Raw genomic sequence first — 23,187 nt, forward strand, 5'->3', positions numbered from 1 at the left:
TTACCAGTCATTTTAACTTTTGTCTTGCCACTTGACTTCAATACTGGAAAAGAAAGTGCAATTGCAATTTTGTGAATGAAATTCTGTCTCACTTCAAGCTAGTACACACTCAAATTAAACCCATGGTCCTCTTTGAAAATGAAAGACAAACACCAGCTATCTTTGTCACTGTAGGTGACAATCAATTGCTTATTCTCTCTGGGTCTTCTCCCCTCCCCCACCTATAAACCTTTATCATAGCATTCAAGGCTCTTTAAATTTTATTCCTGCCCACCCCCTTTTCTAGTCTTTTCTCATACTAATTCCTTCAATTATTTCCAGTTCCATCTGAACTAGATTATTCATGTCTCTACCTTTTAAAATTCTTCCCTCTGTTTAATCCCAAAATATATCCCTACTGCATCAAATCATTCCTCCTTTTTTTGGCTAACAGGATTCTCTACCTCTCTACCTCAGTTCATAGAGATTAGTATGGACCTCTCCTTTGCACATATCACTTCTTTTTATTAGCTGTATATTTCTTAATCCTTTTGTCTATCCTTGTGATAATCTGTGGATTTTTATAATCCTGTTTATTAAATTATAAACTCCTTCAGGGCAGGATTTGTGTCCTATTTTTGTACCCCTAATATCTAGCACAATGCTTCTTAGGTAGCAGTCAGAAAAGAACTTTGTCAAATTAAATTTGACTAATCATTGTTTCTTAAATACACACTGTACTTCCTCACTTCCTACTTTCTCCTACTGTTTCTTCTATCTAGAATATTAATTTTTCCCTTCTCACTTCTCTGATTACTGAAATTCTGCCTGTGCTTTAAGACTCAGTTCAAAAGACACATTTTCCATGTTATGATCATCTATATTCCCATAGAGCTTTGTTAATACATCTTTTATGACACTTTTATGATATTTATCTCTATCAACCATATGTTTGTGAGTATGCCTGATTTTCCCCATGGACTGGAAGACTGTTGAGGATAGGGTCAAAATACTTTTCTTCTTTATATCATCCACAATGCTTTGTATGTAATAAGCATCAGAGGTGTCCTGGAATCTTGCTTGCTAGACCCAATGTTTCATTTTTAGTAGAACATTTATTACTTAAAAATTAACAAAAACTACAGATCAAGGCTTGGTTTATTGTTTTCTTGATTGTCTAGACTTAAAAAAGTGATGGGGAAGATATTAATAATGCAGATTAAAGAGAGCTAATTGTTAAACATTTACTGGCATACCACAGCAGCCTTCAATAAATGACTGATGAATGAGTAAATGAACAAATTAATAAATTGGTTCCACAACACAGACCAGGACAAAGTATGGTTGGAGAGGGAAAAACCCCATTGGTTTTGAAGTGAGAAAACCTGCATCCAAATCCTAGTTTTGCCATTTGCTAATTCTGTAACCCTGGGAGAGTCATTTATTCCTTCTAGGCTATGGCTTCTTCATATGCAAAATGAAAGGGGTGAGCTAAATCAGAGATCATTAACTAATCGGAGACCCCTTTGGTAGATTGGTAAAGTTTATGGCCCCCTTCTCAGATTTCTCTTTTTAAAAGCATAAAACCAAAAATTCTTCCAATTTCTCATAAATTTTTGGTATTACTTTGGTGTCTTTCTCCTTTACCTCTCTAGGTTCTTAAAGTGGGAGAAGTTATTATCTCTTCTATGATGACCTGGGGTTCTACAGTGATGTCATGGCCAGGAGAACGAGAGTTCTATGATCATACTGGGAGATATTCTCCCTTAGGCTACATGGTAGGGTGGAGATAGGTTACTTGAATTAGCACCAAAATTATTTAACATAAAAAGCTAGAATTTAGTTAGGAGGAGCAGTCAGTGGATTGTGATATGTTTGGTAGGTAAGTCATGGTTATAATGACCAGAGAAAAGTCTGAACTTCATTACCTTGAGTGGTACTTCTTGTTCTCTTCTTTTCCAGTGATGAATTTCAGAAAAAACTGGGGTGGTTTTTCAGGCAGTAGGTTTCATGTTCTTGGATTCTATTTGAGTTCATCTTGACATTATTGTGTTTGCTTCATTTGTGCTATCTTCCAGGCTTGCCTGCTGAGCTCTTCGGCATTTCAGATGACATGTTGAAATATAGAAAATATGCCCCAAAGAACTTCACATCAATTGCTGAGTAAATTTGCAGGTAAAATTAGAAAAGTCTTACATATGACTGTTTTCTACTTAATGCAATTAGCTGAAAAGGTTATCTTTTTACAGGAATATCTTTGAATTTCTTTTCAGGACAACACAGGAAAATTCATTTCCTTTCCTTTTCTCTCCATAAAATTCCCATCTTAAGTTTTAAGCTTAATTAAAAACCAGTGGCACCTTTGGAGGGAGGACTTCACTACTACAAGATACTCTTCCCTAACCCTTTGGTTTTTCTTCTTAGCTCTTCTTTAGCCCCCAGCAGTTCCAGAACTCATTTGTGACTCCAAGCAGCAGGAAATCTGACCAGGAGCTGGGTAGGTGATCTGTTCCCTTTCCCTTTCTCTTGATTTAAGGCTTCTTAAATACTCAGATTAGATATAGATTCAGGGAGATAACAATTCTATTCATTCAGATGAAGACCACCAAAATTTACCACTTGCTGTACCTATGCCCTATCTTTATTCCCTGCAGTCCCCCAGTACTTCCATTGGTCCTACTTATATAACCTAAAAATTTCCAGGTCTTGACATCTTCCCTGCTGATGTATCTTGAGGACTTCTGAGTTTTTCTATCTCCCCTGAAACTGAACTTTCTTTTATGTGTTTCCCTCTTTTGTTAGCGTTTGAGTTCCTCTAGAGTAGGGACTGTCTCAATTATTCTATTTGTATTCCCAATGCTTAGTACAGAATAAGAGTAATAAATTCTTTTACTTTAGTTCTTTTTCTTTCCTTCATTCCTTCCTTCCTCCCTCCCTTCCTTCCTCCCTCCCTTCCTTCCTCCCTCCTTCCTTTCCTTCCTTTCCTTCCTTTCCTTCCTTCCCTCCTTCCTTTCCTTCCTTCCTTCCTTCTTTCCTTCCTTCCTTTCCTTCCTTTCCTTCCTTCCTTTCCTTCCTTCCTTCTTTCCTTCCTTCCTTTCCTTCCTTCCTTCCTTCCTTCCTTCTTCCTTCCTTTCCTTCCCTCCTTCCTTCCTTTCCTTCCTTTCCTTCCCTTCCTTCCTTTCTTCCTTCCTTCCTTTCCTTCCTTCCTTCTCTTTTCCTTCCTTCCTTCCTTTCCTTCCTTCCTTCCTTTCCTTCCTTCCTTCCTTCCTTTCCTTCCTTCCTTCCTTCCTTCTTCCTTCCTTCCTTCTTCCTTCCTTCCTTCCTTCCTTCCTTCCTTCCTTCCTTCCTTCCTTCCCTTCCTTCCTTCCTTCCTTTCCTTCCTTCCTTTCCTTCCTTTTCCTTCCTTCCTCCCTCCCTTCCTTCCTCCCTCCCTTCCTTCCTCCCTCCTTCCTTTCCTTCCTTTCCTTCCTTTCCTTCCTTCCCTCCTTCCTTTCCTTCCTTCCTTCCTTCTTTTCTTTCCCTCTTCCTTACTTTCAGAAAAGCTGATGGTTAAGCATGTTTAAATATACCACTGGAGGTAGCAAACCACCTTTGCAAAAGCATTCAGGTAGAATATGAATTGTTTTGTGTGGAGAATAGCAAATAGTCCAATTTGGCTGGAAAATAGTGTGTGAGGGGGAGTGTAATATGAAATAAGCTTGGAAAGAGAGATTAGAGTCTAGATTGTAAAAGGCTTTAACTGCCAAACAGTGCTTATATTTTATCCTAAAATCAGTAGGGAGCTACTGAAGTCCTTTGCACTGGTAAACTGATATGGTCAAATATATGCTTTAGGAATATCAAGTTGACAGCTGAAAGACTGGAGATCAAGAGAACAATTTGGAGGTTACTTTTGTAATGATGAGGGCTGGAAGAGGGATGTTAGCCAAGCAATTACAAAAAATAGGATGGATGTGAGATGTGAAGGTTGAATCAACAAGACTTAGCTACTGCTGGGATGTATGCAAGGGAGAAAAGAGGGTCATCCTGGATGTCTCATCCAGGATGTCTCTGAGATTAAGAATGTGTGACTAGAAGAATGAAACTACTTCAACAGAAACAGGGAAATTAGGAAGAGAAGTAGGTTTAAGGCAGGGTTTTGTCAACCACTTTTGTGGTTTGAATTCCTTTAGCAGACTACTAAAGACTATGGACACCTCCCCAGAAGAATGTTTTAAAATAATTAAAGGAAATGTTGAATTTCATCTAGAGGCTAATGAAAAAAAAAAAAAAAAAGATTTGTTTTTTCTAATCCAAGTTTGTAGCTACCCTGAAATCTAAGTATGGATCCCTTGAAAGTTCTGTGGATCCCAGGTTAAGAACCCTAGGTTTAAGGGAAAAGACACTAGTTACATTTTGAATGATGTCTTCTTTTACATCCAGGTGGAAATGGATTCAGGACTGTAGTTTCAAGAAAAAGATGAGGGTTGAATATGTAGAAATGTGGCTGAAAAAGACGGGATAAAAATCATCTGCTACCCACAGATACTTCTCATATTCCAATTGGTTTTAGACTGATGTTTATAAATATTTTATCTCCCCAACTAGAATATAAGCAACTTGCGGGCAAGGACTTCCATGTATTAATTATTTTCATTTGCCCATTGACTACCAAAATAGTCTGTATAAAGCAAGTGTTTTTGTTTTTAATTAATTGATTAAAAAACACTCAGGAGAGTAATAGAGCATATGGAGTTATATTCACTCATCTGTAATGAGACATATTCTAGGAAAACCACCTACAACCTATTTTCCTATAATTGAGAGAGGAAGCATTCTTTTTTTTCCCATTAATTTGCTTCCTGATTTTTTTTTAAACTTGAATGTATGGGTCACCTCTCTTCCATTTTGTTCTTATCCTGGTCATATTTCTAGTTTGGGACATAAGTATAGGAATGTAATATTAATATTGTAGGGTTTGTTTGTTTTGCTTTGGGTTGCTTATTGTTGTTTCCTAGTTTGTATCCTAGAGTGTTTTTTTTTTTGCTTGTTTCCTAGTTAGCTAGTATTAAATTTTAAAATTCAGGGGGTTTTGATGTTTAACGCTCATAAGCTCATCCATTTGTTTTGTTTTGTTTTTTGGACGCAGTTACTTTAGGGATGAGGAAAGAAAGTTATGAGTTGTTAAAGGGCTCTCCCTGGTGGCCATTAGTAATAACTTCAACTTTAACAAACATTGTTAAATTTCCTCTTAATTATATTGTGTGAAGCCCTGAGTGGGGGAAAAAAAAAAAAAAAAAGATAGATGTGTGTATATGTTCACACTACATGTGTGTATGTACACATATGTATACACAAACACATGCATATAAATCCACATACATACACACATATATAAAGGAAGTCATGATCCTTGACCTCATAAGGCTTCCAAACTAGTAGAGGAATATATCACATATATGTGCCGATGATTCAGATTGGTAATTGGTTCATGAAGCATTGATACATGTAGGAGAAGTGAAAACTGTTGTTGGAGGTGTCAGGCAGAGGCTGGGAATTTGGAGGAGTGAAGAATTTGACACAGAAGAGAAATGGAAGAACTTTTAGAGATAAGGGAGAGCGCCGAGGTTTTTCTGAAAGGAGTACTTGAAGAACTGCCCAGAAGGCTTGCTGATGGCCAGGCACTCAACTATGAGATTATCCGCCAAAGATCCCCCAACTTCCCAAAGTGATCAGGTTCCTCCTGCCTATTCAGATCTTTTTTCTCTTCTATTCTTACACTGAAGTTCTTCTTCCAGTTTCTTTTTAATGAAATACTTCATCCACTCTGGCAAAGCTAAAAAGTAGGAAAGATTCCCTTGAGTCACACTCTCTCTCTGTCTCTCTTCTTTCTCTCTTTCTCTCTTCTTTCTCTCTCTCTTCTTTCTCTCTCTCTCTCTCTCTCTCTCTCTCTCTCTCTCTCTCTCTCTCTCTCTCTCTCTCTCTCCTCTCTCTCTCTCTCTATGCATATATATTGGGGGGAAAGTATATATAATTGGGAAAAAAGTAAAATACTATTAAAAGTTTAAAAAATAAAAAAGAATGCATTTGAAAAGAAGAATGGCATTGTGATTAGCAGCTTATTATCAAGATTTGGAAATCCTGATTTCAAATCCTATATCTGACATGTACCTGCTGTGTTACCCTGGACAAGTTGCAGAGAAGATGCTACTCTGCATTGGCAGAAAAATTCCTCACCTGTTGCTCCCTATATTCACACAATCATAGGTTCTTGAAACAATTTGTAGTTTTCCTCTTTAATTGTTTTAGTCAATTTGGTAGGTATAAAATCATATTTTAAAATTGTTTTAATTTGCATTTCTCTAATCAATAATGAATCAAAGCTTTTTTCAGTTCATCATATCTAATCACTATTCTGCTAACTCAAGCTTTGATTGATACCACGTCCCTCAGCCTCCCTAGAACAGAGTGATCAGCCTGCACTTTTAACTTAGATAGCAGTACATGGAAAAAGCTGAAGTGTGCTTGTTTATGATTTTCTACTGAGTAGCACTGAAGTTGATAATTACTGACTTGATAACAATAGGTCTCTTTTCTTCTTAGAGTATGTACCCAAGATTTCATCGAGAATCTTCCAAGACTTGTCAAACCAGATGACTATAACCCAGTTCTGGTGATTTAAATAGGCACTAATTATAGTTCCAAAAGAAATTTGGGAAGTTCTGGTAATGATGAATTCTTGGGGCAAAGTAATGAAGACCTTAGGGGCATAAGTGGTATTTTTATTATTGGTGCTGATTGAAGGAAAGAGTTTTAGAACAGAAAGGCACATTTGGGAAATGATTAGCTGGTTAAGAAATGTGTCTCAGAATAGGATTTGGATTTTGGATCACATTTTAAAATTCAGGAGTGACAGACTCATGACCAGGAATGGAATATACCTAATAAAGGCTGATAAAAAAGATGTATTGACTTGGGAATCTTGCAAATCTAGGCAAAAGGGCTTTAAAGTAAAAAAGAAAAGGATGAGAGGAAACTGTCTATGCATATCTGCCTAATTAGACATCATAATAAGCAGTCCTAACATAGGAAAAATGGTAATATAGTTTATATAGCAATAAATTTGAGGAAAATATAAATCTAAGAAGGGAGCCAACAATAAAACCTAAAGCCTCACAAATGTGCAAATTATGGCATAAGTAACAGAAAGGATTTAAAAAATCTTTCCAAAGCTCCAAATCCATCACTTTTTCATTTTGTTCAAGAGGAATAGATTTTGCAAAGCGAAATGAGCAGAACCAGTAGAACATCATATGCAGTATCAACAACAATGTGAAGATCAACTCTGAATGACTTAGCTCTTCTCAGAAACACAATCTAAGTCAAGTATAAAGGACTCATGATAGAAAATACTATCCACATCTGGATAAAGAATTGATGGACTCTGAATGCAGATCAAAGCATAGTTTTTGATTGAATTTAGTTTTTTTATGATTATTTTCCTTTTTCATTTGTTTCTTATTTCATAACTGTAACTAATATGGAAATGTTTTACATAATTGCAGATCTATAACGTATGCCAAATTGCTTACCATTTTAGGAAAAGGGGAGAGACTTGAAATATTTTACAAATGAATGCTAAAAATTTGTCTTGCTATATAATTGGGGAAAAAGTAAAATGCTATTAAAAGTTTTTTTTTTTTTTTAAAAAAAGAATACATTTGAAAGGAAGAATGGCATTGTGATTAGCAGCTTACTATCAAGATTTGGAAATCCTGGATTCAAATCCTACCTCTGGCATGTACCTTCTGCGTCACCCTGAGCAAGTTGCAGAGAAGATGCTACACTGCAATGGCAGAAAAATTCCTCACCTGTTGCTCCCTATATTCACAAAATCATAGATTCTTGAAACAATTTGTAGTTTTCCTCTTTAATTGTTTGTCAATTTGGTAGGTGTAAAATCATATTTCAAAATTGTTTTAATTTGCATTTCTCTACTCAATAATGAATTAGAGCTATTTTCAGTTTATCACATCTAATCACTATTCTGCTAACTCAAGCTTTGATTGATACCACCTCCCTCAGCCTCCTCTCTCCTCTGATTCGAGGGCTGGAGAGTATATTTCCAAACTCCTCCTGATGTGTGTTTTTTTTTTTTTTTAATAGAAGACAGAAACTGGATTTTTTAGGCTCATTTTACTCTGCATCAAGGTGCCCCTGTGCCAAATACTCTCTGGGACCCTCTTTCCCTCTCCCTAGCTGTTAAAAGTCCTCTATAAGTTTACCTGCTATCTAGTGCTCTCTGCACATATTGGCTGTGTATGTGTGTGTATATGCATATATCTATGTTTATAAATATAGAGAGAGAATAGACATATACACAGAGAGAGACACACAGAGAGACACCGAGAGACAGAGTCAGAGTCTGATTCTTTAGGAAATCAGAGAGTCATCTTAATTTATATATACATACATATATGTATAGGCATATATATATATATATATACATATTTTATATATCTACATAATATACATGATGTAGCAATGAGATACATGTACCTAATTACATTCTTGGGAATATAAGTTCCCTAAGTGTATCAATTTTTTTTTTTGTATCCCAGACAATACAATATCTGGCACCTGATTAGGGATTTATTAATGCTTATAGATTAATTGATGAAGAAAGGTGAGACTTTAAGGAAAGCATAGAAATTCAATAAGCAGAATTGAGTGAGTGGGGTTGTTGAATAAATAAGCCATTCCAGATGTAGAGAACATAAGCAAAAGAGGAGAGGTGGAAAGCTAATTTAAAGTATAAAGAGATGGTAATAGAGAGAGTAGTACCATAAAATAACGATTGCAAAGATATGGTAGCACAAAATTGTTGAGAATTTTAATAACTCAGCTAAGGAGTCAGAATCTTATTCTTTAGGTAATTTGAGAGCCATTATAATGTTTTTGAATAGATTTTCCCTGATCTATATATAAGAAAGATTAATCTGGCAGTAATGTAAAAATAGATCAGAAGGGTGGAAGACCGAAGGAGGAAGAAATACTTATTAGGTGGCTATTACAATAATCTAGTGTATTAAGAGTCTGAACTGTACAATGGTGGTAGGAGGAGAAATAAAGGAGGAGGAGATAGATTAGAGGATTATTGTATTTCATACATAAAATGGATGGAATCAGTAACATTACATAGAAGAGGGAGAGAGAAGAGTAAAAGATAGCAACAAAATTATCATTAGCATTCAGCTATGATATTTTAGGGGATAAGAATCTTCTGAATTGATTGACTAAACTGGAACCAAAGAATATTGTTTAATTGAATTAATGTCAATCTGGAGGGAAGTGTTTAGTAGAATGTTGCAGGGATGCTATGTCTATTTGTGTTCTGCTCAACATTTTTACTGTGGGTGACAGCTCACTTAAAATTTTTATGATTCTCTTAAATGAATAGAAAAGACATTTTAAAACAAATTATTTGGATGAAGACATAAATGGGATGTATGAAAATTAAATCTCTGGTGACACAAAAATCTAGGAGGGATAGCTAAAATGAGATAATATACACAGAGTACCTTGGAAACCTTAAAGTAATAAAAAAGTACATTATTATCACATTATTTTCTTCTTGTTCAATGGAGTTTAGATAGTAATGGTTTTAGGACAATTTATTATCCTGCTATTATTCTTTTATGTTCAATGTCTATGGACTACTGTTACTCAGGTGTATAAAATATCTACTTTCTGGAAGTAATAACAATATTGGGATGTAAATTTATGTTGTATAAACTCAATGAAAGCATTTTGAGACACCTCCAATAGCAGATTAAATTAAATTTAACAGGATAAAGTACCCTGATGGCTATCAGGGTACTTTATCCTGTTAAATTTAATTTCTTCTGGTAGATCTCTGTATTTTGAAAGATTTTCATTCCATGTAGTTTGGACATGATAAATATTTGATATGGAGACATCTATTGAAAATATCTTCCTTAATGAATGTAAACTGCTTGCATTTTTGTTTTTCTTCTCGGGTTATTTATACCAAATCCAATTCTCCCTGAGCAACAAGAGAACTGTTCGGTTCTGCACACATATATTGTATCTAAGATCTACTGTAACCTATTTAACATGTATAGGACTGCTTGCCATCTGGGGGAGGGGGTGGAGGGAGAGAGGGGAAAAATCGGAACAGAAGTGAGTGCAAGGGATAATGTAAAAAAATTACCCTCGTATGGGTTCTGTCAATAAAAAGTTATTAAAAAAATAATAAAAAAAAGAAAACTCCAAAAAAAAAAAAAAAAGAAAAAGAAAAAAAGAAAATATCTTCCTTAAGTTATTATGTTTGGGTAATTGTGGGTGATTTGTCTCTGAATGTTTCAGTTAACAGACAATTTGTTGAATTTTCAAGGGTGCTTTACAGTTAGTATTTGTGTCATTTATTTACTTAACTATATGATGCTAGGCAAGTCTATTAACCCTGTTTTCCTTAATTTCCTCAATTGTAAAATGAGCTGAAGAAGAAAATGGAAAACCACTCCACAGTATCTTTGCCAAGAAAACCCCAAGTGGCGTTTTTCTAGGTATCTCTATATATCTAAATTTCTACAACTTAAAGTTAAAAAAGATAAAAAAGATAAAAAGTTTCTACCATTTCCTTGAAGAATTTGCAGTGATCAATAAGTACAGGCTTCTTAAAAACAATCTTTCCATAATTCTTGGTGCCAGTAACATAGTCCTATATCATTATAATAATCTTTTTTTTAAATAAACCCTCGATACTCAGACATTTGTTCAGTGCTTCTTTGTTTACATATTGGTAGAGTATGTGAATGTTTCTGTTGTTTTTATAACTATTATTCCACTCTTCTCATCATTTTTCTTTTCTAATTTTTCCCCACTAGCATTCTCATTTCATAATTTTTAATTCTCTAAAACTTTTGCTTCATTTCTCTCAGGAATTTCTTGTGACTTTGTGGCATATCTTTCAGTATTTGTTTATTTTGGGCTATTTTCTTCTGGATTTGTGTATTGAATATTTCAAGACTCATTGCATCTCCTTATAACAAGGATCTTTTTGTTTGATTGTTTCATGATGCCATTTGGGATTTTCTTGGCAAAGATACTTAGAGTAGTTTGCTATTTCTTTCTCCAGTTCATTTTACAGATCAGGAAGCAGAGGTAAACAAAGTTAAGTAGCTTACCCATGATCATACAGCTGGTAATTGTCTGAGTCTGGATTTGAACTCAGGTCTTTCTGACTCCAGACTTGACATTTTCCTCTGCACTACTTAGCTGCCTGGTTTGTTTGTTTACTATTCAGAATTCCAGCCTTATTTCTTGAATTGGGTCTTTATGTCAGGATCAGGCTCTGGCCACTTCTGCCTTGTGTGAACCTCGTTTATATTTTCTTGGTCCCTGATGCTGCTTTCCCAAGATATTTAGTTTGTTATACTCAAGGAACTCAAGGGTGACTGAAACTGGAGATCTATAAACTTTGAGTGCTCTTAAATGGTTTGATCTAAAGTGAAGATTTATGGATGCCTTCCAGGTCTGAACTCTACAAGCTCCTGATGCAGATTAGATCTCGTAAACAAACACAACAAACTAGTAGTTAGAGATCCAGTTGATTGCTGCTAAGAGGCACAATGATTATAATGACGTGTGAGAATTGAGGGTAAGAAATCCCTTCTGGTCTATGCCTGCAGATCCCTTGGGAAAGAATTCGCAAACCCGTAGTCTGTGTGAAAAAAGGGAATTTATTTTCACTAAGAAGCTTTTTTAGTAAGCAAAGAATCCTGGCAGGATAGTTTTGCAGAGATGGGTTTGCAGTGAGAAGAAAATATCTTCATCAGTAGCCCTTCCTGATTAGGAATTAGTAAAGATTCAGGGTTCAGAGTCACCTTTTATTTAGCTTTTGAGACTTTTGGGGGATTTTCTCAGGCCTGAGCTGGGAGTAATTTGAAGGACTAATCTCCAATTCAATAGGGGATGGTGATTATGCCCCCTGGGCAAGATCTCCAATTGAAAGAGACCACTTAACTTGAGAAGGGTGTTGTTGGGAAAGGTGTTTGAGGCTCAGGAACACACTTTCCCTCAAAAGGAGGATGCAGTTTCAGGGCCCCCCTAAGGTTAAAGGGGACACAATTTACATCATTTTTCCCCAAAAGATCTCAGTTTACATCAGCTAGATTCAGTGAATGTTGAGATATCCCTTCTATCTCTACAATCTTTTCTAATCTTTTTATTTTGCAAGTGAAGAAACAGATCCAGATAGGTAAAGTGACTTGCTCAAAGTCATACAAGCTAGAAGTGGAGCAAAGACCAGAGTAATTGTAATTCAGTCCAGAGTGCCATCCATAGAACCATGTTCAAGAAACATCTAAGAAAAAGCAGGTCCAAAATGGGAGGTTCTTGGAGTTGCCTAGTAGGCTTGTGGAAAATGGAAAGAGTAGACATTAAGGAAATTTCACAAGGAGACAGAAGTTCTTTTATGACTTAAGATTGACACACACAAAAAAGTTATAAATAAATCGCCAACTCAGCCAGGTTTTGTGATGATATTTGCCAAGACAAACTTGGCGGAGGTGAGGAACTATTGTAGAAGTTCAGCCATAAAAATGTTATGATCTCCTTAAATGAATAGAAGAGTTTATTTGAAGATTTGAATTAAATAATTCAAGTTAAGAAAATATGAATTAATTTTAGTAAGCATATTCTTGTACATGTATACATAATTTTATGCGATCTGTTTTTGCCTCCTAAAAGTTTCATTCATGTATTCTGATATAATGGAAATTTGCCTAAGCTGGAATAAGACAGATAAACCTCAATGGCTCTGAAACTTTGCAGCCATTCCTGCCTTCCCCTCTTCCTTGGTTGTGACTTAAAGCACATACCATTTGAGTTCCTTTTCCTCCCTGATTCCTATTAGCTTTATTAGAAATAACATTCTTGACAATGAAAATCAGATATCAAGGAAAATTTATTGAAGAAGAATCTTAAGAAATCATCTTAATGTTTCTGGCCAGACACAGGCCCCATTCCTCTTCGGGAAGAGGGAGCATTGAATACAGAAGTGGGGGAACCTTTATACTTGCTCGTGGGACACAGCCCCTCCTTCAGAAAACGGATTGTTCTTTTATCTGGGTTACAATCTTTCTGATACATCCACTACATTGTTCCCCTTAATATGTATAAAACATGCCCCCTCCTTTGTTAAAAATGGTAGAAAACTCCTCCTCTGGGGTGTGTTGTTTAATATTCAATTAGCCTATTAAGCAGGTCCAGTGATTTGGTCATCAGGTCACTGACCCCAACTAGTTTGGGCTGGATGGACTATTAAGTTTGTGTTGTTCTCAAAACCACAAGAGACTTTCTGATTGGCTGAATCCACCTGTGTCTTCCTAGCCCCCCAATTCCTTGTTCTCTCAAGGCTTCTGTTGATCATTTAATTGTTCTGTGAATCCTAACCTTCCTTCACCTCTCACTTTATAAAAACCTCTTGGTCAGTAGTACCCACAATCCCACACTACCTCAAAGTTTGCAATACTGGAAACCCAACTTTTCAACATTTCTCACAGCCTGGCTTGCTCTTTCTTTAAAGAAATATTTTTTCCATTTACATGTAAAGACAATTTTCAACACTCACTTTTTTTTTTTCCTGAGGCAGTTGGAGTTAACTTGTCTAGAGTCACACAGCTAGGAAATGTTACGTGTCTGAGGTCAGATTTTAACTCAGGTTCTCCTGGTTTTAGGGCTGATGCTCTATCCATATCCACTACACCAACTAGCTGATCCCACAACACTCACTTTTATGTTTTGAGTTCCAAATTTTTTCTCTTCTTTCTTTCCTTCCAAGAGGACAAACAATCTGACAAGTTTGTGTGTACGTCATATTAAGCATATTTCCCCATTAGTCATGTTATGAAAGAAGAATCAGACAAAAGGGAAAAACCAACAAAAAGGGTAGAAATATCATGATTTGAAATGCATTCAGATTCCACAGTTCTTTCTCTGAATAAGGATAGCATTTTCCATTATGAGTCTTTTGGAATTGTCTTTTATCTTTGAATTGTTGAAGAGAGCTAAGTCTATCAACACTGATCATTGCACAATGTAATTTGCCTTACTTAATGCAGAATGTTGTTCTTTATTCCCTTCTTTATTTTTCTCTCTCCAGAGACAAAGAATTCATACTATATAAGTGGCTGCCAATTCTGCATGTTTGTGACTCGGTCTAGGTATCAAAGTAATCTGCTATTTCAGAGTTGGTGACCATTTCCAAGGTGACCATCCCTCTGGTTTTAAGATGACTGACCTCTTGGTTTTTTCTTTTTATCACCTTCCCTATTATCACTCATTTTCACACAATCTTCTCCCACTTAGCATTATATTTCTAAAGTATAAAGTACAAATTCTGTTTTGGCCAGAAACCCTGAGGATCTTCCTCATCCAGATGACTGAAAACCTCACCAGGGAGAAGAGGTCATTTTTTGCCTCATTTCTTACTTAGCCTTAAACACTGAATGAGCAATTGCTTCAGTCAAACTGAGACTTGTTAAAGACTTTAGCTTAAAAAGGCCAAGATCTGCCTCTTCAGCCAGGGCCTCAACTGTCTTGATCTATTATCTTGTCACTAGACCCAGATGGCTTTGGAGAGGAAAGTGAGGCAGGTGACCTTGCACTCTCACTTACTTACATCCTCCCTCACTTACACCCAATTCACTTTCATGTCATGGCATCACCTCCCTGATGTCATGGTCCTCTTGAGAAAGAAGAATGAATAAACAATACATCTAAAAGGATTACTTTTTAATTTTAATCTTGTTTGGATTGAGGCTGGATAGAGGAAATAAAGAAACTTGATAAGCAGAGCTATTGTATCTTATAATGCAACTGCACCAAATCAGTAAATGAAGAGAGAAAAGAATAAGGAAGGAAAGAGAAGATGAAGAAGATTTTAAGAAGAAGGAAAGATAAGGAGCCAAGATAAAAGGGGAAAAAGAAAAAAAACAGTAACTAAAGATGTTAATATTTTCAGATCTTTGATGGTAGAAGTTGTGTCATATATGTCTTTGTATTAGCTAGCAGCAGGAGCACGTTTTTGTTCAGTCATTTCAGTCGTCAGATGATCTGTGCTTCCTTTTGGGATTTTCTTGGCAAAGATACTGGTTTGCTATTTCCTTCTCTAGCTCATTTTACAAATGGAGAAAGTGAAGCAAACAGGGTTAAGTGACTTGCCTAGGGTCACATAACTAGTAAGCATCTTTTGCCTTAAGTGACTTTCTCAGGGTCATACAGCTAGTAAGCATCTGAGGTCAGATAAATTTTCCTGACTCTGGCCCAGGATTCTATCTACTGCTTTCCTCATTTGCCCTGCCTGGCACATAATAGATATTTAATAAGGGCTTATTGATTGATTGACTGCATTTTCTGGGATCAAAAAGGTGAGAATTCTTACACAGGAGGAGGAAATGAGGATTGTTTTTTTAAAAAAAGAAGATAGCCTGAATATTTTGTTTAGATATTAAATACAAATTCACATCTGAGAATTCTTTTTTTTTTATTATTATTGTAGATGAATGTGGCAATTGGAGGGTTTTTTTTAATTAGGTTTTATTACTGTGAAGTAAAATGACAAAATATTCAATGATCCATTTGTCTGAGGGTATTGGCTGAAATTCAATATCAATCTTTATCTACAATTAACATTTAGATAAATAACTTTGGGGTAACAAGGTGTGCCTGCCATGGAGTTAAGAAGACTTGAGTTTCAAATCCAGTCTCAGATACTTACTAGGTAAGTAACCCTGGGTACATCAATGACTCCCCTTTTCCTCAGTTTCCTCATTTGTAAAATGAGCTGAAGAAGGAAGTGGCAAACTACTGCAGTATCTTTGTTTAAAAAAAACAAACAAATCCAGGGACAGGTAAGTGGCACAGTGGATAGAGCACCAGTCCTGAAGTCAGGAGGATCTGAGTTCAAATCTGGCCTTAGACATTAACACTTTCTAGCTGTGTGACCCTGTGTAAGTCACTTAACTCCCAATTGCCTCAGCAAAAAAAAAACAAAAACAAAAAACCCAAATGGGATCATGAAGATTTGGAGACAATTAGCAACAACAACAAAAAAATGGCTTTATGAATAAAGCAACTAATGGTGAAAATCTCTGGTGGAAATAAGGAAGGAGGTTGGAATTCTATTACCTGCTCCTAGGATTCCTTTCAGATGCTGAGTGTGGATTTATAACTGAAAAGGAGCTAGGACAATTGGTCCTACACTATAGGGTTGTATGGTGGTCACTCCATATTCCTTGGTATACTGGGAGAAGAGATGATGTGGCTGACGTAAACACTAAGTTGGGGTTGTCATGTGAAGAATTCATAATGGCCAAAGATAGATTTATTTAGGGGAATGAGTTACAGACAAAATGAAGGGATACAATAGATACCTGAAATGGTAAATATGAAACAGAGCCTGGAGAGCATAGATGGGGATTTCAATAATTAATGATGGGAAAGGGCAAGTTCCCTAATGGAACTTTCCATTCACCAGGAGAAAGGAGACACCCCATGAGGTTGGGACATATCTTTAGCTGGCAGGCTAAATCCTGAAAGGGACTTAGCACCCTAAAAAAGTTAGTTAGCCATAAGGAAGAGAAATGGGGTTAGGAGAGAGACCATGTGGATGGAGAAGGGTAAGCAGAGGGAATTGTGGTGGTGCACTGGCCCAAAGGAGATCAGTCAGTATGGCATGGCCATAAGAGGATTTTGTAGAGAAGTTTAACCTCGGGAACATGACTGGGATTTCTGACAGGACATGGCAAGGCGAGGCTTCCCAAGACTCCTACAGAGGGTGGGCCTCGGGGGTTTGACATGACATGGATTTCTGACTGGATGACCTTCCCAACTGGTGGGACATGGAGCTAAACTGTCTCTACCAGTACCTTCTTCTTCCTGCCAGCTCCAGAGATCAATTCATTTTCTCTCTGCCAACATACCCCCATTCATCAGAGGGGTGAAATTATCTGAGGGAAATGGAGACAGCATTCTTTTAGGGAGGAGAAGACTGACTAAAGGAGTATAAAATAGAAACTCTTCAGAGTCAAAGCAAAAATTCTGAGATGATGATGGGGGTAGAACGATGGGAGGTTGGAAGCTTGCTTTCTCCTTTTTCTGCAAGCCTATGGTGCAGAGAAGTCAAGATTGCCAGATGTGTTTTGGCCCAGACCTGCCAGACTGATACAAGTGATGCTTTATTCTGAACCAAATTAATATGGATTTTGTTCTGTGAGAAAGATGTTTATAGAAGTTTCCTGCAGTGCCTTCTATTTGCTCTTCTTGGACCTGGTGCTGATTCCTTTCTTTCCTTGAGAGTCCATTTGAGCTGCCTCACTTAAGGCTTCTTTCATTTGGGACTTCTTATTAATTGGGCAAATCACTGTTTCCCACTCCCAAATACTTCTGGATAAAAATGTTTCTCTTGTTGTAATATGTTGAAAATGGTCATTTGCCAAGAAGTGTCTCTGTTCATTTTTCTTCTTTTAATTAATCTTCTCCTACAGTGCTTTACACATTCATTATCTTTCTTCCTTCTTGTCAAAATGGGAATAAAACTTGCTGTCCTTCTGACACGGCCTAAAAATTCTGAAATAATCCACAGCCCATGTTGATAATTTTAACTTACTGTATGCTTAAATGTTGAATTAATTATACATTACAACTTGAACTTCCCAATCTAATTGTATTAGATCTTTGTTTTCTACTTTGCTTTGTGGAGTACTATGCTTGGCACACTCTTTAACTGAAATATATTATCTTCTTAATCATTAGAGGACTGTGTATTATTCTGTATAATTAACTTGACATTATTTTCTTCAGAAATTTAATTCATTCCAGATCTTGGTTTCAAAGTGAGATTTGTATGATGCATAATTAACACAACAAAAAAATCCCCCAGAAACCCAAGAGCTTCCCAGTAACTGCTTTCTCCAGAATAAAATTCAAAGCTTCTATAGAGTTCAAGGCTTTGTTTTCAGTGATTACAATATGTATTTATATGTTTGTTGCAGTATGTGACATTCCCCTTTTTGACATATGTGACTACAATGTCTCAAGAGACCAGTGCAAGAAACTAGGATGCTGCTTTTTTAAAGAAGTCTGCTATGAAAAAGCTGTTCCAGGTAACTATTTTATTTAGAGGCCTAAAAGTTGGTCAGCTACAATTAGAAAACTAACAATTCAGACCCAGATGGGGTTGCTAATTGCCCAGGAAATCGTGTTGCAGAAGAAAGTTGGAAGCATTTTAGCATTCCCTGGGGAATCCAGTCTGGTCAGTACATTAAAAGCCTGGCTAACTTTAAAGTTCAGATCTAACTTATTTCAACCTCAAATGGTTTACCACAGTGGCCTTTGTGTTTAGCTGAGGGACACAGAAGGTATGCTTGAAACTTTTTTCTATTCATTCCCTCTAAAATTCCAATTTTGAGTGGGCAGTATCAAAAATAATTTTCCCTTAGGAGAATTCCATCAGTCTGAGTGAGGATAGAACTAAGTGACTCATGAAATAATGAGATAATTAATTTGTGGAAATAATATTTGAGGAAAACAATTTCTTTGATGACAAGAATTTATCATTGTCATTCATCCTATATAAATTACCAGTTTTGTATGGCACTACTCTAGCTATTCAGTTAGAGGTTATATCAAGAAAAACCAAAGAGACAAGTCATTTTCTAAAATGCATGTTCCAAGAAAGGTGTAATTAATAATTTTAAAAATATATGATATTTATATAGAATTTTAAAGTTTACAGAGCACCTTACAGTGTCTACATTATTTCATTGGATTTTACTTGAACTTAAACAAGGTGGAATCCAATAGGAATAAACAAAAAGTCTTATAATTGGGTTCAATAAATCAACTTCATGGATGATTACACAGCACATGGTCTGAAAAAAAGCAAGGAATATTAATGCAATTCAAGCTCACTATGAGTCAGCAGGGAGATGTGACAAATAATAAAGGTAATGGAGTCTTGCTTCTAGAAACAAGCAGGTGATAGATAGTTCCTCTCTACTCAGTTCCAGCCAGGCTTCATCTTCACTTCTTAGTGTCATCATTTGAAGGACATTAATAAATTTCATCTAAAGGAGAGAAATAAGCATGATGAAGGGCCTTGAGTCCATGTCATATGAGAATAGGTGGAAGGAGCTGGAGAAACAGGGAAGTCTCTAAAGTGCTGTCATGAAGAGCATTTCAGGTAGTTTGGTTTGACTCCAGAAGGCAGAAACAAGAAAAGAAACAAAGAAGGAAATACATGCACAAAGTATATGAATATAACACATGTATATAATATGTAAATTTGATAATGTATACTCATAGATTTACTTGTATTTGTGTGTGCACACATACTAGAAATATATGTGTTGTATAATATAATGAAAACATATTATATAAATCATTATGTATTTTATGTTACATATTTATGAGTATAAGCACACATATATGTACACATACATAATACATGAATATATGCAAAAGAGCTAGAGAAGGAAATGGCAAGCCACTTTCTTTGCCAGGAAAATCCAAATGGTGTCAAGAAGAATCAGACATAACTGAAATAATTAAACAACATGTACATGCTATATACATATATATACATATACATACATATCTAAACATACAGACATGTATATACACCTATACACACATTGATAAAAAACTATATATTTTTTTCAATATATGTATAAATATAAGTACTATATATGGGAAATATCCCTTTCTCAATAATCAGAGCTATCCAAATATGGAATGAACCTCTATAGGTGGCAGTGGCCTTCTCCTGCTTGAAATCTTCATGCTACTCTTTGGCAGGTAGACTGTAGTGGGATTTTATTTCAGAAAAGATTATATCATATAGTAAATGGCCACTAAAGTCCCGTCTAACACTAAAATCTCGTGATTCTCCCTTCAGCTTCATGAGACAGTAGCTACTTTGGATGTATGACATGAAGGCAGCAAACATGAAAACAATAACAATATACTAATTCAGTTCAATAGACATTTATTAAGCTCTTATTTCCTATATCACACTAAGCAAACTTTTGAAGGAAACAAGAAAGGCAAAATTTTTTTTTCCATCATGGAGGTTATAATAGGATAAAATTTGCACATAAATAACCAATGTAATAATAGATTCACAAAAAGCAATAGATTTAGAATTATAGGACTTGCATTAAAACACTAGTTCTGCAACTTACTGTGTATTCTTAGCAAGTCATTCTAGCATCTTTTTTTTAATCTGTAAAATGAAGGGGTTGAATTAGATGGCTTTTAAGGTCCCATCTAGCTTTAAATCCTATGATAATTTAAAATTCTACATAAATGTGAGTACAAGAGAAATATATGGTTCAACTTGGGAAAGATCCCTTTGAAATTATATGTGTAAAGAAGAAAGGGTAATGAGGAAAAATTTTATGGTACAAGTAATCCTTAAAGATTGGGTAGGATTTCTGTGGGTTCAAGATATAAAGCATAAGAAAGACCATAGAGATGGTAGAGAGTGTAATGTAAACAAAGGACAACAAAAAATATAGTATGCTTTGTTCCTGACCTGTGACAATGGGAATAATGGGAAATGAGCCTATAAAGGGCAAAATGGTATTATGTTGTGGAAGGGGTTCAATGACAAGCCATGAACTTAGGGGTTTATTTATTTATTTGAATGCCATGAATGGCATTCGAAATACCATTTAAGTATTTTATATTGAGAAGTGAGACACACCTGTGAATAAGCATTAATGTGGAAACAGTGTAATATGGATTGGAAGGAGCAGAATATGAAAGTGAGAAGACTAATTATGAGGCTACTGAAATAATTCAACTACCCTGGATTGTTTAATTGGTTAATTATCTAGTTAAATAGTTGGTTAATTCATTAATGAATGGACAAGCATTTATTAAGTGCTTACTTTGTGCCAAAATAATCTTTCTAATGCACAGATAGGTAGTATAACTCTTCTGCTCAAAAATTTGTTGGCTGTTCCCATTGCCTATGGAATAAAATACAAATTTCTCAAATTAATGTTTAGAGACCTCCAAAATCTATCTAACTTCCCATTCCAGCTTCCTATAATATGCTTTATGTTCCTGGAGAACTGTCCAATGAACTTTTCTCCTTCCAACTCAAAGTGTTATTCTTTCTCTTCAAATGATTCTAAAACATCTTGTCTTGGTCTGTCTTTGCCCTCAGTCATATTCTGCCTTATATCATTTTTAGGGAGACAGCAATATTTTCCACTGGCCAAAGTACAACACCTAAACAAGGTGGTTTAGCTGCATGATAGTTAGGAATGCAGATTGGAGTTGGTGGAGGAGGTAGGGAATTGGAGGAGAACAGTGACCTTGATTCCTTAGATTATTTGTTATCCTGATTAAATTATCTGAAAGAATATTTTTATCCTCTTCTAAATACTGGAGTGAAAAAGATTGAGTCATAGCTTAGGGGCACTTTATCTTCCCTGCTCCCCCAGTGATGGAAATCATGACCAGATTGCTCTCAGGAGTGCATATTAGAGACAGGTCTAGCCAGAATCCTTAGCAGATTGGAACAGAGATAGCTATTGGATGGCCCTGAAAAGAGGATCCCAGATACTTCTATTGTTCAGTCATTTCAGTCCTGTCCAACTCTTTGTGACCCCAACTGAAATTTTCTTGGCAAAGATACTGAAATGAGTTGCCATTTACTTCTCTAGTTCATTTTGCAGATGAGGAAACTAAGGCAAATGGCGTTAAGGTACTTGCTCAGGATCACACAGCTAATAAGTGTCTAAGGTTCGATTTGAACTTGGGGAAATGAGTCTTCCTCATTCCAAGGGCTCCACTCTTTGCACTGCAGCCATCCAGTGCCCTTCTAATTGAAAATATTAGCTAATATAAGAAAAGCACACCAACCGGAGCTTGTGCCAGAAGCTGGTAGCAGGGGAGCAAAGCCTAGCACACCATGAAACCATCATTACATGAGATCAATGCTGTATTCCTAACAGTCATGACATTTATTTGGCTGAGATTCCTCTCCCAGCAAGGACCAGGTCCAGAAAGAGTAGTCCAATGGTAATATCTAAACACAGGAAACTTCTTGTACTTCCAGGTGTGAGTTCCCCATCCTGTTTGATCTGTCTACATGTGTTACCTATGTATTCATCCTTAATATGTGCTGTCTCTCTCTGCACTGATTGAATTTGCTTTTGTCAGAAAGTGTGCACTAAGTTTATGAAAAGAACATTTTGTTGTGGCTTTTTTTCCTGTGCTATATTATTAAATTCCTTTGCTGTAAACAATATCTTTGGTTTGACTAGAGAAAAAAGAAACATAGGAAAGGGGGTTTATAAACCTTGATATTATATGTATGTAGACCCCCAGAGTACCTTGAAACTGGATTCTGGAGGTCCCTAGTGTGTGTGTGTCAGAGAAGTTACTACATATCCTATGGGTACATATCATACCCCACCTAACTGGAAACTCCTTAGGAGTGACTTACTTTTCATTTTTCTATCTGTACTGCCTAGAATAGCACTTTTGCATGTTTAATATTTATTGATTTAAATGTGAATTTACTAATATTTCTGAAATATCTTAACATGAAGGGTCAATGAATGAGATAAAGACCCACAGTTTTTGTTGACTTTAAACTCAAGGTGATGCATTTGTGTGAAAGGACTGCCCCAAATCTGATACTACCTTGGGCTATATCTATAGAAGTTTAGTAGCCAAAATGTGGGAGGAGAGAATCTTACTGAACTCCTCACTGGGTCATTTCATGTTTGGGTTATTGTATTCAGGTCTTAGAAATACATTTTAGGAAGAATGCTAATGATTTCATTAAATTCAACATTTATTGAATATTGTTTATGTTCTAGGTATTGTGCTAGGTGTTGTGAATGAAAGATAAAAGCAAAATAATTCTTGTCCCCAGAGAGCTTATACTCTACAAAGTAGAGTATACTTAGAGCTAGGTTGACAGGATTTGGGAGCCAGAGAGTGTGTCATATGAGGAATAATTAAAGAGATTAAGGATACATAGCTTTAAGAAGCTCTAGAGGGACAGTAAGTACATGATTACTATTTTCAAATATTTGAAGGCTCTATGGGATAGGACATGGAAGACTCCTTTTACGAGTTCAAATCCAGCCTCAGACAATGATTAGCTATGGATCCCTG

The 23,187-nt window shown here is 36.0% G+C and overlaps 1 protein-coding gene across 1 annotated transcript in view; it reads left to right on the forward strand.

Moving 5' to 3' along the window:
* The first annotated feature begins 1,692 nt into the window (after positions 1-1,692).
* Positions 1,693-23,187, forward strand: part of TEX29 (testis expressed 29) — a 36,543-nt gene continuing 15,048 nt past the window's right edge. The window contains exons 1-3 of the mRNA XM_031958729.1: positions 1,693-1,861; positions 2,058-2,154; positions 18,039-18,149. Of these exons, the coding sequence (XP_031814589.1) occupies positions 2,112-2,154; positions 18,039-18,149 (154 nt within the window). The 5' untranslated portion in view covers positions 1,693-1,861; positions 2,058-2,111. The remainder of the gene's footprint in view (positions 1,862-2,057; positions 2,155-18,038; positions 18,150-23,187) is intronic.

Source organism: Sarcophilus harrisii, chromosome 3 (assembly GCF_902635505.1).
Source record: "Sarcophilus harrisii chromosome 3, mSarHar1.11, whole genome shotgun sequence".
NCBI classification, from domain to species: Eukaryota; Metazoa; Chordata; class Mammalia; order Dasyuromorphia; family Dasyuridae; genus Sarcophilus; species Sarcophilus harrisii.